General features: G+C 37.3%; 1 protein-coding gene across 13 annotated transcripts in view; it reads right to left on the bottom strand.

The window, feature by feature from the left end:
• The window catches only part of LOC133471677 (pleckstrin homology domain-containing family A member 5-like), a 91953-nt gene that overhangs the window by 30924 nt on the left and 45558 nt on the right, over positions 1-15471 (bottom strand). For 9 of the 13 annotated variants that reach the window (XR_009786305.1, XM_061761449.1, XM_061761454.1 and 6 more), the window contains exons 4-7: positions 9372-9455; positions 7066-7110; positions 3152-3308; positions 1068-1172 (exon numbers count right to left, since the gene is read on the bottom strand). Coding sequence is in view for 12 of the 13 variants with exons in the window: in XM_061761449.1 (XP_061617433.1) it covers positions 1068-1172; positions 3152-3308; positions 7066-7110; positions 9372-9455 (391 nt within the window). In the remaining variant the exon portion in view is untranslated. Of the gene's footprint in view, positions 1-1067; positions 1173-3151; positions 3309-7065; positions 7111-9371; positions 9456-12647; positions 12741-15471 lie in introns of those variants that run through there. The other 4 variants (XM_061761459.1, XM_061761458.1, XM_061761461.1 and 1 more) reach the window with 4 other exon arrangements.

Genomic DNA, 15471 nt, shown 5'->3' with positions numbered 1-15471 from the left:
TCATCTGTGCGAGAGCAATTTGTTGGCAGGTTTACTGGTGGGCATTCCCGCCATGTTTTTGGATGTGGAAATTGCACGGTAGAAAATGTAATGGACGTTTTTGGCAGTCGGTCTAACTGGGTTTTTCTGTTGATAGCCAAGTCAAAGAGGTGTTGATAAGGTCATCTGAGGAACCACACAAAGCTCAGAAAAGCTCTTTTGAAAAATGTTAATTAAACCACAAAAAAACTGACTGAGAGGAGATTGGGGGGACCAATATTAAAATTGACAACATCTCTCTCTCTCTCTCTTAGCTGCTTAGTACAATATGAACTCCAAATGAAACTTATCCCAAATCTTTTTTGTCAGTACAATAGTTGACATGAACATTAAAGAAGAAGAATAGAGTGTATAATGAATGCAATGTTATCTGTACTCAGACGTAAATGTGAAGATACTCAACTACTAGGCATACTGTGCATTGTAATCTTCCCTCTGCATGTACATGTGTAAAATGCTGAGTGGCGAGTAAATCTGGGGAAACCAGTACACTGTGAAAACAGCCTGTCTAAATATAAGAAATGCTGTATGTACTTGTTTTGAGAGGATTCGTACTAGAAACAAGTGAAATCAGCTGCCAGTGTCGGAAGAGAATAACATTTCTTGAAATAAGAAAATAATGCTGGCTCTCCAGATGAGAAAAATACCTTAAAGTAAGTGGAAAAATACTCACTCCAAGCACTATATTAAGTAAAACAAACAAGGGATTGTTTCTTAATTTCTTATTTAGACTATATTTATTATTTCCCACATACCAACATGCGACATCGTAATCAGTTTTTCCCCCCCCCTTTTCTAGTATGACAGTTACGGATGTTAAAAAGCATAGTGCATGCCTATGTAGTTGACAGTACAGTTGAATCTGAAACAGATGAATAACATTTTCATTATTGGTTATGGAATACATTGGCACAAATTCTGTAGACTTGCAGAGCTTTACAACCACGCTTGTTGTTACTCTGCTTGTAATAAACACAATAACCACCACACAACCATTAATGCAATGTTAAAGTGCCTTTCTGTCTTACCTGTTTATAAAGCCAGTTGCTTTTGACCACTGGGGTATTGATGTTCCTTTTGATGGAGTTAGACCTCTTACCGAAGTTGTGAACTTTTTTGGAAGACCTTGAGGGCTGTTGGAAGACGAAAATCAGTGCAGAACTATTTCAGATACTGTAAACACAGGAAAAAGGACCTTCTCAAAACAGTTACAAATATTAAAAACAAGACATTTTGTCACTAAAATAAGTGAAAAAAATATTCCAATAAAATTGAACTAGTATAAATTGAATTGATTACATTTTTAAAACAAGATCTTGTATCTTAAAACAAGTGTTTTTGTCTAGTTGAAAAAAAAAAAAAAGTCAAAACTGTCTTAAAATAAGTACAGAAACATGTTTTCACTAGAAATTAGATTAATTTACTTCGTAAATTTTTATCGTTTTTGCAGTGTACTAAACTAAACAGCTTAGTTGTAAATCATGTATATCAATGTGTAATTTACATACAAGTCATACCAACAGGACAATTAGGCCCATCAAAACTATTATGCAAAAGTGTAAGGGCACATGTTGACGCTATGCATCGAGTACGGAAAATTGGGACGTTGAACTAAATCTCAGAACAGCAATGCAACTTAGCAAGTTTGTTTTGGTTGTTTGCCCCCCCCCCCATCAAGTGATCACATTGGATTTCTTTCTTAAAATGTTTGCTTCTAAAAAGTCACTGAACAATGATATTGATTCAACGCGACATAATTACGCAGGGTCTCAGATTTGCAACTCCTGGGCCTCATTCATCCAAAACATTTTCAAAATAAATGTTTGCTTGAATCTTACGTACCCACTTCTGAAATGAGGTTGTAGGATTCATCAATGTCTTATTTATTTATTATGACCTAAGAACAAATCCTTTGGACACTCTGGGCCGTTTATGACAAATTGGAGGATGTCCTTATGCCAACTATAGATTAAGGTACACCAAACACTGTTTCTTGTTATCATGTTAATTTAGCTGAGGTTTGTTCTATGCCACAGCAATTGGATTCTTAACTTAAAAGCAATGCATTTAAATTCATATCTTACACTCTTTTTTTTTATTTTATTCTTTTGCCCTTTGCTGTGTTTTTTCCCCCCCAGGCACTGCACAAGACTGGGTCAATTGAATTTATAAATAATGACTTCTCATGAATACAGAAATACTGTAGTTGAGTTATTATACCCTTTGCCCCCCTATTTCAGCAAGTGTAAGCAAGAAATAGAACAAGTGCTGCATGACCATATTTACACAATAGAAAGATGTCATTTGCAAATGCATTTTATATAACAAACAGGATTTTTATTTTTTTTAGTATCCCTGCTAACCCACACATTTTTTAGTGTTTTTTGTTTTGGGTAATAAATACCTTTTTGATATTCCCTTAAACTCCTGCCTCCCTTGGGTCAGCTTTATGCCTGCACACCACCACAACTAACTCCTCAAACGTAACATAATTAAAATAATACATAAATGTGTGTTGCATAGTTTTGTTATTTTAGCTATGCCACATTATGTTGCATCTTAAATTAAAAGCAGTGCATTTTAATTTCAAATTTATACTCAGTTTTACTCTTCTTCTTCTTTTTTTTTTCTTTTAAATACTGTCTGCATTTTTTTTCCCTGACAGTACACAAAACTGGGTCCATTCAACATTATAAATTATTTCTCATGAATACAGAAAACTGTACATGAGATGTTCTGCTTTTTTTTTTTTTTTTTTTTTTTACTCTTTCAACCAGTGTAAGCAAGAAATTATACTTATTCATGACAGCCTGAAGACTCTGATTTGAAATTCAGGGCCATATTTACAGAGTTCTACTGATGCTGTTTGCGCATCTAGTTTATATAACAAACAGTATGAAGTCCTTAGAGTAATACTTTCTACTAAAGGATCTGTGAAGCTTGTTGTCACAAATTTATGTCAAAAATAGCTGGATGCATTCAAGTAAAAGTAAGCAAGTGGCCTAAAGTTGTTGTCCTTTCTGTCACTATCCTGACCTTTGAGTTTACCAAAACTACTTTCCTAAATTTTTGTTATCCCATGTTTGCATGTTTAAATAACCTCCGTACTGACCCGTGTGAATGAAGACGAGAGAGTCACAGTGGTGGCAGGGCTCCCGGTGAAGTTGCTGTTGTCCGAGCCACCTGTGTAGTTGGACGCTTCGCTCATGGTGCTCATGGGACGTTCCTTCTTATTGCCGCTATTTTCCTGCTCTGTCTTCGGAGCTGTCCTACCACAAGGTAAGAGGCGCAGGCAGATTAAATATTTGACCCATGTACTGTATAAAAATGATCAAATTTACTTTTTCACAGGATGACGAATTGCATAGGCTATTAGCATTAAACAATACAAGGTGTGACCATATTGAAACAAGACTGCGGCAGCTATGCTTATGACTTCATGCTAACTGCTTGTGTTGTGCAACACAAATATACGGCGGATGGCGAGTTAAATTTCCCTTTGAGGGATGATAATTAGTATAATTACATGAAATTAAAATGAAAACTTACATGAAATTGAAAATGCTTCGTAAAGATGGTTGTTTGCGGGTACATAAGTGTGTACCACATGGCTACTGTTTCTGCTGCTGAGATACAGTTCAATTCTGTGGCAGACTGGACCACAGCAATCAATCCCAAACAGTCAGTTTCATTAAAAAAAAAAAGACCTCATCAACTATGCCTTAATGAGCCATAGGAATATCAGGAAAGGAAGGGCTTGGCTTGAGTGACTTGAATGACGAGTGAGAGCGAATGGATGAGAGTCGATATCTATTTAATTTCTATTCAGAAACTGAGAACACAAGATGAAATACGATCTTCCCTCTCCAAGCATTTAAAATGAACATAATTCATGTACAATAAGTAGTGTAAAAAAATAAAGAATGGGCTTGAAGCTGATTAAATCTACCACATGCCGATTGCTTTACTCTTGCTCCCGAATTAAAATGGTTTATTGTATTTCTTCAAATAGTGGCCTCCACTTTCATACACACCGTGCCTCAATTAAGTTGCGTTGCCCACTTAAACAAATAAAATCCATCCATCCATCCAATTTTCCATACCGCTTATCCTCACCTTCAAGAGACCTTCCTTTCCCCGCAGGAATGCTGTAATTAGCTTTAGCATAGCCAGGTTTCTATCAAAGCGAACATTGGAGTTCACTAGACTACAGTAAGGTTGCAGCAATTAATCGATAACTAATCGATTATCAAATTAAGTGACTATTTTGATAATTGATTAATCATTGAAAGACCTTGTTTCACTTAAAAATGGCCAAATCCTCAGAATTTCTGCCTCTGAACAGTAAATATTCTCAGATTTCTCTAGTCCTCAATGAAAGCAGACTCATTTTCTTCTACAAATAAAGAACGGCTCTCTAATTAGCGGCTTTACTCTTGCTCCCGAATTAAAATGGTTTATTGTATTTCTTCAAATAGTGGCCTCCACTTTCATACACACCGTGCCTCAATTAAGTTGCGTTGCCCACTTAAACAAATAAAATCCATCCATCCATCCAATTTTCCATACCGCTTATCCTCACCTTCAAGAGACCTTCCTTTCCCCGCAGGAATGCTGTAATTAGCTTTAGCATAGCCAGGTTTCTATCAAAGCGAACATTGGAGTTCACTAGACTACAGTAAGGTTGCAGCAATTAATCGATAACTAATCGATTATCAAATTAAGTGACTATTTTGATAATTGATTAATCATTGAAAGACCTTGTTTCACTTAAAAATGGCCAAATCCTCAGAATTTCTGCCTCTGAACAGTAAATATTCTCAGATTTCTCTAGTCCTCAATGAAAGCAGACTCATTTTCTTCTACAAATAAAGAACGGCTCTCTAATTAGCGGCTACGGACGGCTTTCGTGAATAACGATATGTAGCTCTGCAATATGTACTTGTCACCGTTTTAACGGAAAGCCCTTGCTTTGCTTAAAATGAGGAGGAGAATAGCAGAAGCTAAAAGGAGGATCATCTGGTTCAAATGGCACAGCAGGAGCTAAGGAAATTTAGGCTCGTCCGGGAAGCTTTGGCTCCATGAAGACGGCTTTGACGTGTACTTCAGGCTGAGGTGGGAGGAATTACTCATCCAAAAAATACAAATCCCATTTTTGAGTTGTATCTTGAATCATTTCTTTTGGGCTCGCTGACAGAGTAATGGTTCACTCGCCTGACTTCCATGCAGGCAGGGTGGGTTCACACACAACTCAGTGACAGTGTGGATGTGAGTGTGAATGGTTGTCTGTCTCTATTTGTGCCCTGTGATTGATGCAACATGTCTCGGTTAACTTTCGCCCTAAGTTAGTTCGTATACCCTGCAGCTCCCCGCCGACCCTGAACAGGATCAGTGGTATAGAAAATGGATGGATAGATATTTTTTATTGTACTGTCTTTGTTGTACTCCGACTTGTCAACACCTACACTGTTAACAATTTGCCTTTGCATCGATTGTTTGATTTGGCAAATGATTTTTTTCCCGGCAATATGTTGTACATAACTAAATTTGGTTGTGCACCAGACTACGCTTAATTTAAAAGTCAGCATAGCCCTGAGCACACAGAGGGGTACAAGACCATGTGCAAACAAGGATGCTAGGTGAGAAATTTACACCAAGTGTACTGAGTTTGTATTTCCATGTTTAAATGTAACATTGTATGCTGACATGCTGCTCTTTTTCTCATGTTTGGGCTTATAATGTACTGCATCTGTCTGATGAAGCGTATATACCACCCGCTATATTGTCAATATCATGATAGGAAATCTTTGTATTGTGTCAAAAGATCACACAGGTATGTATTTTGGATAGTATGATATGTTAGTAATAGTAGGGGTGAATGAGAATTAAACACTGCCCTTGAAGAAAAAAAGGTGATAAGACGTACGCATAACTGTTTGTACTCGTGTTCATGAAAGAAAAACACAAGAGAGTCACAGAAATAACTTAAATAAACCGACAATCTACAGTATTATGTAATGTGGATACAGTCTTAACGATAATTTACTAATGAAAATCAGGCATTATTTTAAATTGTTGACCAACAGAATTATTTTTCGAAAAACTAATGAAAGTGGCCTGGACAAAACCTATTTTGATGCAAAACCTTTTGAGGCTATTTTGGCCCACTCCTTGTGAGCAAACTTATTTTTGTAGAAACTTTGTACAAACGACGTTTGTAGGGTGCCTTCTTCAGACTCCATGTTTAAACTCCCTCCACAGTATGTTCAATAGGATTGAGACTTCGGCTTATACAAGGTCATTTTAGAATTGTGTCGTCTGATATTTTGTTTTTCGACATTGTTAAGTCTTGTTGACGTGTTTTGGAGAATTTATGACCCGGAGCCGAGACCAACCTTTTTGAACTTGCATTGATCGTCTTGAGATTACAATGAATCCTGCACAGATTCAAGACACCCTATGATGGCTCCATTTCACAGTAGGGACAGTGTTCTTTTCTTTGTATGCATCAAGTTTATGTCGTGTTTAAAGCACCAGTTATAACTTAGCTGTCTAAAGGACATTCTTCCAGGAGCTTTGTGAGACGTCAACTATGCACAAATCCTAGTCTCATCAGTTTGAAGTTATTTCAGTGACCATTGTTTTTTATTTTTTTTTTCCTCCTAAAACAGAAAGGGTCCCAACATTTTTGCCTACGTGTGTACAGAGTGGATGAAAAGTAAATCACTAATTTAAAATGCTTCTAAAATATGAATGTATTAAGATTGCATTTTAAATGGTTAATTTACAGTACGGCCTCTGTCCCACAAGACTAGAGTTCCTGCTGAAATCAGTGGAGAGGATTCATGGGCTACTCCAAAGGCTGGTGGAGAGAGCTGGAGCTACTAAAATATTTCAATTATTTTTCAAGTGAAAGTATTTTTAAAATAATATAAATGAATAACTATAAGTTACTTATAACCACCCTGTATATAATCATTTATCATTCAGTGTTCAAATCTTTTTGTGATTATCAGGGTTTATTACCTGGTGTCAGCCTTGTCTGGATGGACAAGCTTTCCATATTTGACACTAAAAGAAAGTGAGGAAGACAAGATGACAAAATAATAAGAATGCAAAACCATGACTACAAATTAAATTCAGTCAAATAAAAAATAATGACAATGAATAATGACATAAAACAATATCAAAACAGTCAATGAAGATGTGTGTCACAGATAACATGTCTCTATCTGCATCTATCCGCAGGACAAGAAGGTCTGCGTTCTGAGTGCCGCTGTAATTTAGTCTGCCAATAAAACTAGATTACAAGTTCCTTGTTTTCAAAGACATAAGTCTTAAGAGACTTACTTTTGCCATGTTGGTTAACTTTTAATATGGATATCATTTTACCCTACTGGTCAGCAGAGTCACACTAATTAATGTAATAAAAAAGTTTAAAAAATGAAAATGGAATAAGTAATAAATATATAAATTGTCTATATGTGTTTGTGTGTGTTTAGATGAATATGATAAATAGTATACTGTTAGTGATGAGTAAAACTGATTCGTTTATATTGCCATTTCATGATGTCACTTCCTGTTTAGGGGCGCTCAGCCGTTGTGCTCAGACATTTATCGTTTCGTTAAATTAGGACACGCGGGGTGTGGTCACGTAAAGCACAAAAGATATTGCCGAGGTAGGGTGTCGGATTTCAGCGCCCGCAGCCAATAACGTTAAAGTGACTGATTATGAGTTACCGTTAAACCCTCCCACTCCTTTGCCGTGTCTGCTGATGTCATTTTCGGTCCAGCTAGCCAGTCTGCAGACGTTGGAAATGGCAGTATTCAAAGAGTGGAATAAGTATTTAATGATTTCAAAGCAATTTTAAGATGAGACATTTTTATTCAATTCTTACCCGTGCTTTGAAAGCAGCCCTTGCTTTTCGGCTGGCTTAAAAATGGCGTTTGGCCGCCGGTTGGCAACTGCGGCTATATGGCTAAGTGGGAGGGCCACTGGCATTTTAACGCTGGCTGTCTGGCTTGTGAGCATTTTGTACGAGTGAGTTTGAATCTTGCTGGAAAAACATTGTGTTTTATGTTTGCCTTAAAAAAATAAAAATAAAAATAAATGCCTTTCATAATTCAAATGGCATGTAGTTATTTAATGAAAAGTTATCTCAGCTTTATTTATATAGCACTTTAACAACAACCGCAGCTATGTGGTTGACCTCATACCTGGCTCATTGCTCTTTAATTGAAGACAAAGAACAATTTTCAGCGAAGGAAATCTTGCTTGATTGTCTAAGTGGCCAAAATTAATCGACTCAATACTTCTGCACAGATATCCATGAGACTATTAGTGATCATCAACTATCGTGACACTGAAGCACTCGCTAACACTGGAGCAAAGTATTTTCCCCTTGGAATGTGAGCTCTTCAAGTGGATATTTTTCCTTCCCACCATCTACACAAACAAAATTAATCCTTTGATTCTGGCTGAAATTAGGTTGACTAAGGTGTTTTCTCTCATCTTTATTGAAGATTAAAGAAACAGCAGACATTAGCTCAAAGCAGTAGAGCTGTTAATTCCTTGGGGGGTACGCGCCGAGCGCCCTTGTAGTGTGCCTGAGCACTTTGCCGATGCTGAATGGGGTGAATTTCTGGGCCTCCGGTGTATCATGCTCTTCCTGGATGATGAGATTTTGCTTGTTTGTTTTTAGTTCATCTTTAAAAAAAAAAAAAAAAATTCTCTTTTTGCTTTTATGTTTGTTTTTGAGCTTCACAGAGGGCATTGCTCGATCACCACACTCAAACACGCACTAAAAAACTTGTATGCTGAAAGATAAAACGTGCATTTTTTATTATGGATATTTGTATTCTTTTTTTTTTTACCAGTCTTGGCATAAACCACATAAATACATGATGTATAAAAAAGGGTGCACTGATGGCTTTGCATAAAATTTTTCAAATTTTTAATTTAAATTGTATGTCATTTGGGGCATCTGCAATGCAAGGTACCTGACTGTATTATAAAAAAATACACACTAACATTCTGAACGCCCAAGCCAGATTAGATTGCCATTGCAACAAAATAGAGGCTGAAATCTGATTCGATTTAAAAAAAAAAAAAAAAAAATCTCATTTCCACATATAGTACTGGAAGCAGTGCAGCCAAGAGAAATGTTACGAAATGAAGAGAATAGACTGCTGGAAATACATTAGTACAAATTGTGTGCAATTTGTTGTCAGTTAATTTAAATTTTCAAGACCCTGCGCAAAACCTAAATAGAATGGAACCATCATTGCTGCCAATAGCCTATTTTATGTAGCGATCCTGAAAACAAACTTACTGTTCATTCACGACGAAGATGCAGTTGTCCTGGGAGGGAGCTCCTGATACAGGGTGCTTACACGTCACCTTTCGCTCATTGTGACTGGAGAAGGAAAATTAAAGAATGTTAAAAAAAAAAAAGAAAAAGGTCAATCTTTGCAACAACACGTGAAAGCTACAACACCATGACAATATGGCAAACAGTAATAGAAAGCTGTGCTTTTAAAATACAGCATTTGCAGCGGTAAATCCATTCCTGAAGTAACAATTGAAAATGGTGTAAAATGTCCAACACTGTGGCCAGACTCTAACACACACACACACAGACACACACACACACATGCATAAATTAAGAGACTACAAAATAATTGGACATCACTTTGATATGAACACCTGAATTAATGACTTCATAAAAGAAAACACACACTAACATTTTGAACAATAGCTTAATATAGCTGAAGGTTAATGACAGGAATTGCCTCAGCATAGACAGACAGGGGGTTCTCAAAAAGTAATTAGCCCGATTTAATTTAACTTCTTAACAACTGTATTTTTTTCCAGGAATTTTCATGTTTTTATAAAATACTTGTTTGAAGGTTTACTTCAAAAAAAAAATAACAAAAGTTTTGTTGAAGCCTGTCCCCTTCCTGTCAGCCATTTTGGAAACGAAGTCATTGTTCGATGCCTGTCAGAAGCAGAGCGCCGTGGTTGAATTTCTTGCTTTGGAAGCGAAACCATTTCTAAACATTCTCAAAGGTTGTAAAATGTGTATGGGGAAGCTGCGATAGGCGAGAGCACAGTCAAAAAGTGGGTGTCCAGGATCAAAGGCGAAGTTTTTTTTTTTTTTTTTAAATAAGCGGAACGGAAGATGAATGAATGAATGTGAAAATTTCAGGAAAAGATTAAATGATCAGAAGGTTACATTAAATCGGGCTCATTACTTGTGACTGCTCCTTCTTTGTATATGAAAAAGACAGTAAAACAGACAGCACTCTCTCTCTCTGTGTGTGTGTTCATGTATGCATCAGCCAGGTTTGCAGCAATGCTCTGCTCCCTGCAGAGTGGCTGCCATTCACCGGCTCTCCCTCAAGCCAGGCCGCTAACCTTTCAGAAAGACCACCAGCAAGACAGCTCTTATGTGCTTTCACGCCACTACAACACAATTAGCAAGTTTCTGTTTTTTTAAGATGTGCAATTTTTCCTCCTCACCTCTGAGATTTCACACTACTGGTGCGCTCTTAAAACTTAATTCTTCACTAAAAAGATGGGATTACGACAAGATAGTCAAACAACAAGTACAATTAGATTAAGGGTATACGTGAATTTGAACACACAACATTTACTCAAGTAGTGAATGTAAACTATTGAGCAAGCTAAAAATCATCTGGAATGAACGGAAATACGTCAATGAGTTGACTTCACTTTCTAACAATTATATATCCACACATTTTAATGAGAAAGTAAAATACTAAATCAAAAGTATACGAAAAGGGTCACTGAAACGCAATTCACTTTACTTCACTTTCACGAAAATAATCCCCTCTGATTACAATTATCCGATGTTATGTATTTTATCAACTCCTCTATTAAAGATATAGGATAACAATGACTTGCCTTTGTGGATTGTGAATGTATTTTCCAGGAAAACGGACAAGATTGGCTTATGCAATTTCCGCAGAAAATAATATGGACAGCTTCTGTTCAAATCAATAATATGTGTTGAATTTTTTTATACTGTACGGTACAGCCTGCTTGGTATGAGAAATTGAAGAATAATTTACTACAATTGTAATTTAACAGTCTGTATGATACAGTACCCAATATTACCCATATTTGTCTTCTCTACATGATACAAAAACTTCACCCATTTGCATTTTTGCGCTCTTTCTGTAATGTTCCAAGATGCCACAAGATGGCGCCAAAGCCCCAGCTAAAAAGTAAGTAGTAATTGGTGTCACATAAGTATGTTGACTCGATACATCCCGAATGAGAAACTAAGATCTTAACAGGTTTATTGTTCTCAGGCGAACAACTGAAGGATCCCTTGTTATTGTTGACAATTGGCCTTTTTAAGGGTTGCAAAGGCAAAATACCCCCACACTTTTGGCGGATTTTGGCAAAATCAAATCATCTGTAAATTTTTTCTTTTTAAGATTAATGCTAGAAGAAAAGTTTGAAATGATAAAGTGTTTGGGAAACACATTGTAGTTTGTAGTATATTTAAAGTTAAAGGCTGTAAAGGCAATTATAGACTTGGTGGGGGCGTGACTGCTCGTAGTTTTTCGCTATTCGCTGTGCACTTCATGTGCTCCTTTGTGCCCATCGACAAACTTTACAACAGCAGTGTGGGTGTGGGCCACAACTCAGAATCAATGCCTGCTATTATCTGCTGCTCTGTTTTCATCCACGGCTAGAGACAAAAACAAAACAAAAATCATATTCCACTTTATGCTACAAAGTTTTTGGATATAGAGTAACTGTTCCTTGCTATGTATTTTTTTCCATTTCATATTATTATTCTTCTCTTGCAAACATTCTGCAGTGTTCTGAGTGCTGCTGTAATACCTGAATTTCTAATCTTATACAAACAATGTGACCAGGTCCATCACGCTGGGCATGGAGGCCCCACAAAGGTGTGTGCTCATCCCACTGCTCTTTAGTCAAATCCACAAGTGTGTTCTAACCAAAGATCCCACAACCCAACACAACAGTGGTGGTTCTCAGTACCAATACAGATGAGGCCAACTACAGGAGGGAGCTGAGTCAATTGGTCCAGTGGTGCAAAAACAATATCCTCCTAAATGTTGGGAAGTCTTTCACAGCATCTCCCATCACCGCCAACCTCCTGATTGCCTAGCAGTTCCTTATTGCTCCTTGTTGGTACAGTGATACACATTACTGTGCATTAATGTTAATATTGATGGCACAACTGGGCATCATCAGTGCGTAGTGTGTATGTACTGGGCACAAAAATGTCAAGTAGGTGACTCAGTTTCTTTATAGCTATATAACAGCTATGATGTCATCTGCAAGCAGAATAAGAATTTCTTAAGCAACAATGCCAATACCTGTGATAGGGAAACAACACCTCTGAATGAACCAGCAGAAACAACACCTCAGAGCCATGGTGGACCAGCTTATTTTCACAAGCTAAAGCGAATATGCCTTGGCAACAGGCTGTGTGAATATTGCATCGGCATTGATCCAACCACATGGCATATTTCACACCATCTATGGATCCAGCTTTTGCACACAAACATAATATCATAAAAAGAGCAGCAGATTGTTGACTCACCGGAGGAATAGTAGGTGTTAAAGAGGGAAATAGAGCCAGGACGATGGCTGCCTCGTCCATGGGCATTCCTCTGAGTGAAGGCAGTAATGCTGCTAGAGCATGTCGCTGCTCAACAGCACTCTCTGCCTTTCTCTCCCCTGTTCTGTTATTCACCACTGTGTTATGATTCAGATATGTCCAATTTGTGTCGTGTATTGTGCCAGAAGGAAGCTTCCCATTGAAGACAGCAAATCCATACAGATGTAGTTCATTTTGCACACTCTGGGAGGAGTATATGCAAATAGATTCATGTCACAGGAGCAAGGTGAGTTATTAAACCTGAGACTAATTGAGATGGCTATTATTGAGTCTTAAATATCACGTCTGAAAGGAAAGCAGGCACGCAAGACAGTCCCAGCGTAGAGCAGGCAAGAAGGTGGTGGGGAAAACGTTAGTGTAAATGTTTTTTAAATTCCAGAAACAAAAATTATGATGGCATATAGTCTATTCAGTAATGTAATTTTGGATCTTCTGAATAATCTAAGGGCTGACTTGGAGCCAGTCATAAGAAGGAGTCATGCCACCATATCAGGGACCTCGGTTGATGTACGTCCAGCGACCCTGATGCACAAAAATGATGAGTGACACAAAAAGCTTTGTGAATACGCAACCACTGACGCACAACATGGCTTGCCTACATATGTGTGCAAGGCTCAAATTAAAGATGAACAACTGCAATAAAAATCTGCAACATAGCGAAGCCGTGAAGCAAGAACCGCGATGTAGAGGAGGGTCACTGTATCTGTATTATGTGATGATAATTTGCAGGGACTCATTGTTCCAGGGCTAGGATTCATTGTTTATATGACATGTGCATGCCGGGACTCGCATAGTCTCAAGTGTAAAATTATCTATGCCATATCATTTATAGAAGCAATAGATTTATGTAACCGTTTGTTTGTCTTCCTCTAACACTTGCTATTCTATCACTTTAAACTTCAATTTGCACTTGCGGTGTGCTTCAAAATGCTCCATGGTGAAAACCATCAGCGCTAACTAAAGCGCAAAAACCTCTTTTGAATATTTTACCACCTGCTTTTTTTGGATCTTAGTAAATTTGATCCTAAGTGTTTTGTTTCCCCTGCTCAACCATTTTGTTGGGAGCTGGAACCTATTCACATCTGAAATTGGGTGGAAGTCAATCATCGGGCACGAACAAAGGTAAGAGGTAACCATTCACACTCACACATTTACACTGACATGAGTGGGAACTGAACCCACGCTGCCTGCATCGAAGGAATTCAGGTGAGTAAATGACGACACCGTCAGCAAGTCACATTCCAAATAAATAAATTTGCCCAATTAATAAAATACAACTCAGGGACTATTTTAGAAACACATGTGCACAACAAATCTGGTATGGCAGAATAAGACATACAGACCACAGGTTAGAGCTGCACAAGATATCCTTGGAGCATCATCATCATTTGGCAGTGTAAAATTACGAGACACAAAAATCGTGTTTAAATGTCACCATCTTGATCTTATGGTATCATGTGGTCCTGTGTATAAAAAATTAAAAAAATAAAAAAAAAAAAAAAAAAAAAATCTACAACAAAAATTATTTTACCAATTTGAAAAGGGCTAATCTCGGTTGATTAATTTGGCCAGCCCATTTGTTGCAGCCATAAAATTCTAAATTAATGATTATTTGCTAAAAACAATGAAGTTTATCAGTTTGAACATTAAATATATTGTCTTTGTAGTGTATTCAATTAAATATAGGTTGAACATAATTTGCAAATCATTGTATTCTGTTTTTATTTATGTTTAACACAATGTCCCAACTTCATTGGAATTGGGTTTGTATAATTTTTTTGAGCAATTAAGTACACAAGTATATAGAGTAAATGAACAGGTCATTTAAATAAGACACATTCCTCCATCTTGTGATTGGATCGGTGATCGGTTATCGTTTTTTTGAACTCGCTGATCGGTGATCGGCCCCAAAAATCCTGATCGTGTAAATCCTAATTGTAACATGTACTGTACAGTGTACAGCTCCATAAATCCCCCTACGGTCCCCAAAAATGCAAACAATACACACTCTGAAACTCTTGTGTTGCTTGGCAACAAAAGCAGAACCTGACTGTGTTCAGCGGCAAGATATCAGCTGGTCTGACAGCAATAATTTCGACACATAATTTCATTCCCTCTTCTCCTATTTTAATTTTTTGCCGTCACCTTTTTTTCTTTATTTTAGCATCAGCATACAATTGCCTCGTTCACGTTTGCTGTTTATATCCGAGTGCGAGACCAGAGGATTGACCCAGGATAGAAATGAGCAGTTTGTTTATTCGGTTTTTGTCTGAAGCCAAGAGCCTTCTGCCCCAGCAGACAAACCGTAAAAAAAAGGTTGATGCCACTGCAGTGCCTCTGCATTTCAAATTACCTAACGTTGAACATTTCAGACTGTTGTTCTTAAATTCTAACTCACAATACACAATGAATCACCAGTGACGGAAAGCTTACATTTTAAACGCTCTGATTGTCTGGCCCGACATGACTGCACATATTTTGTGTTTGTTTATGATTCTTCCATACACTATCCCTTGCTGATAGCTTGTTTTTTCTCCCTAAAGTAACTCCTTGTCATTGTTGTTTATTCTTCCATATATAATCCATTGTGGCATGTTAGTAACAGTTGGTGAGTCAAGAGCCTTCCACTGTGCTTCCCACATGGTGACTTTCTGTGTCCCAGAAAGAAGCATACTTGTGGTGTTTTATTTTACAGTTTAAAATAGTACTACTATGCGCTAGCTACATCATATGAAATAAAATTATT

The sequence above is a fragment of the Phyllopteryx taeniolatus genome, chromosome 22, assembly GCF_024500385.1.
Source record: "Phyllopteryx taeniolatus isolate TA_2022b chromosome 22, UOR_Ptae_1.2, whole genome shotgun sequence".
Lineage (NCBI taxonomy): Eukaryota > Metazoa > Chordata > Actinopteri > Syngnathiformes > Syngnathidae > Phyllopteryx > Phyllopteryx taeniolatus.
Note: the sequence above shows the minus strand (reverse complement) of the source record. Positions and strands in the feature narration are given on the sequence as shown.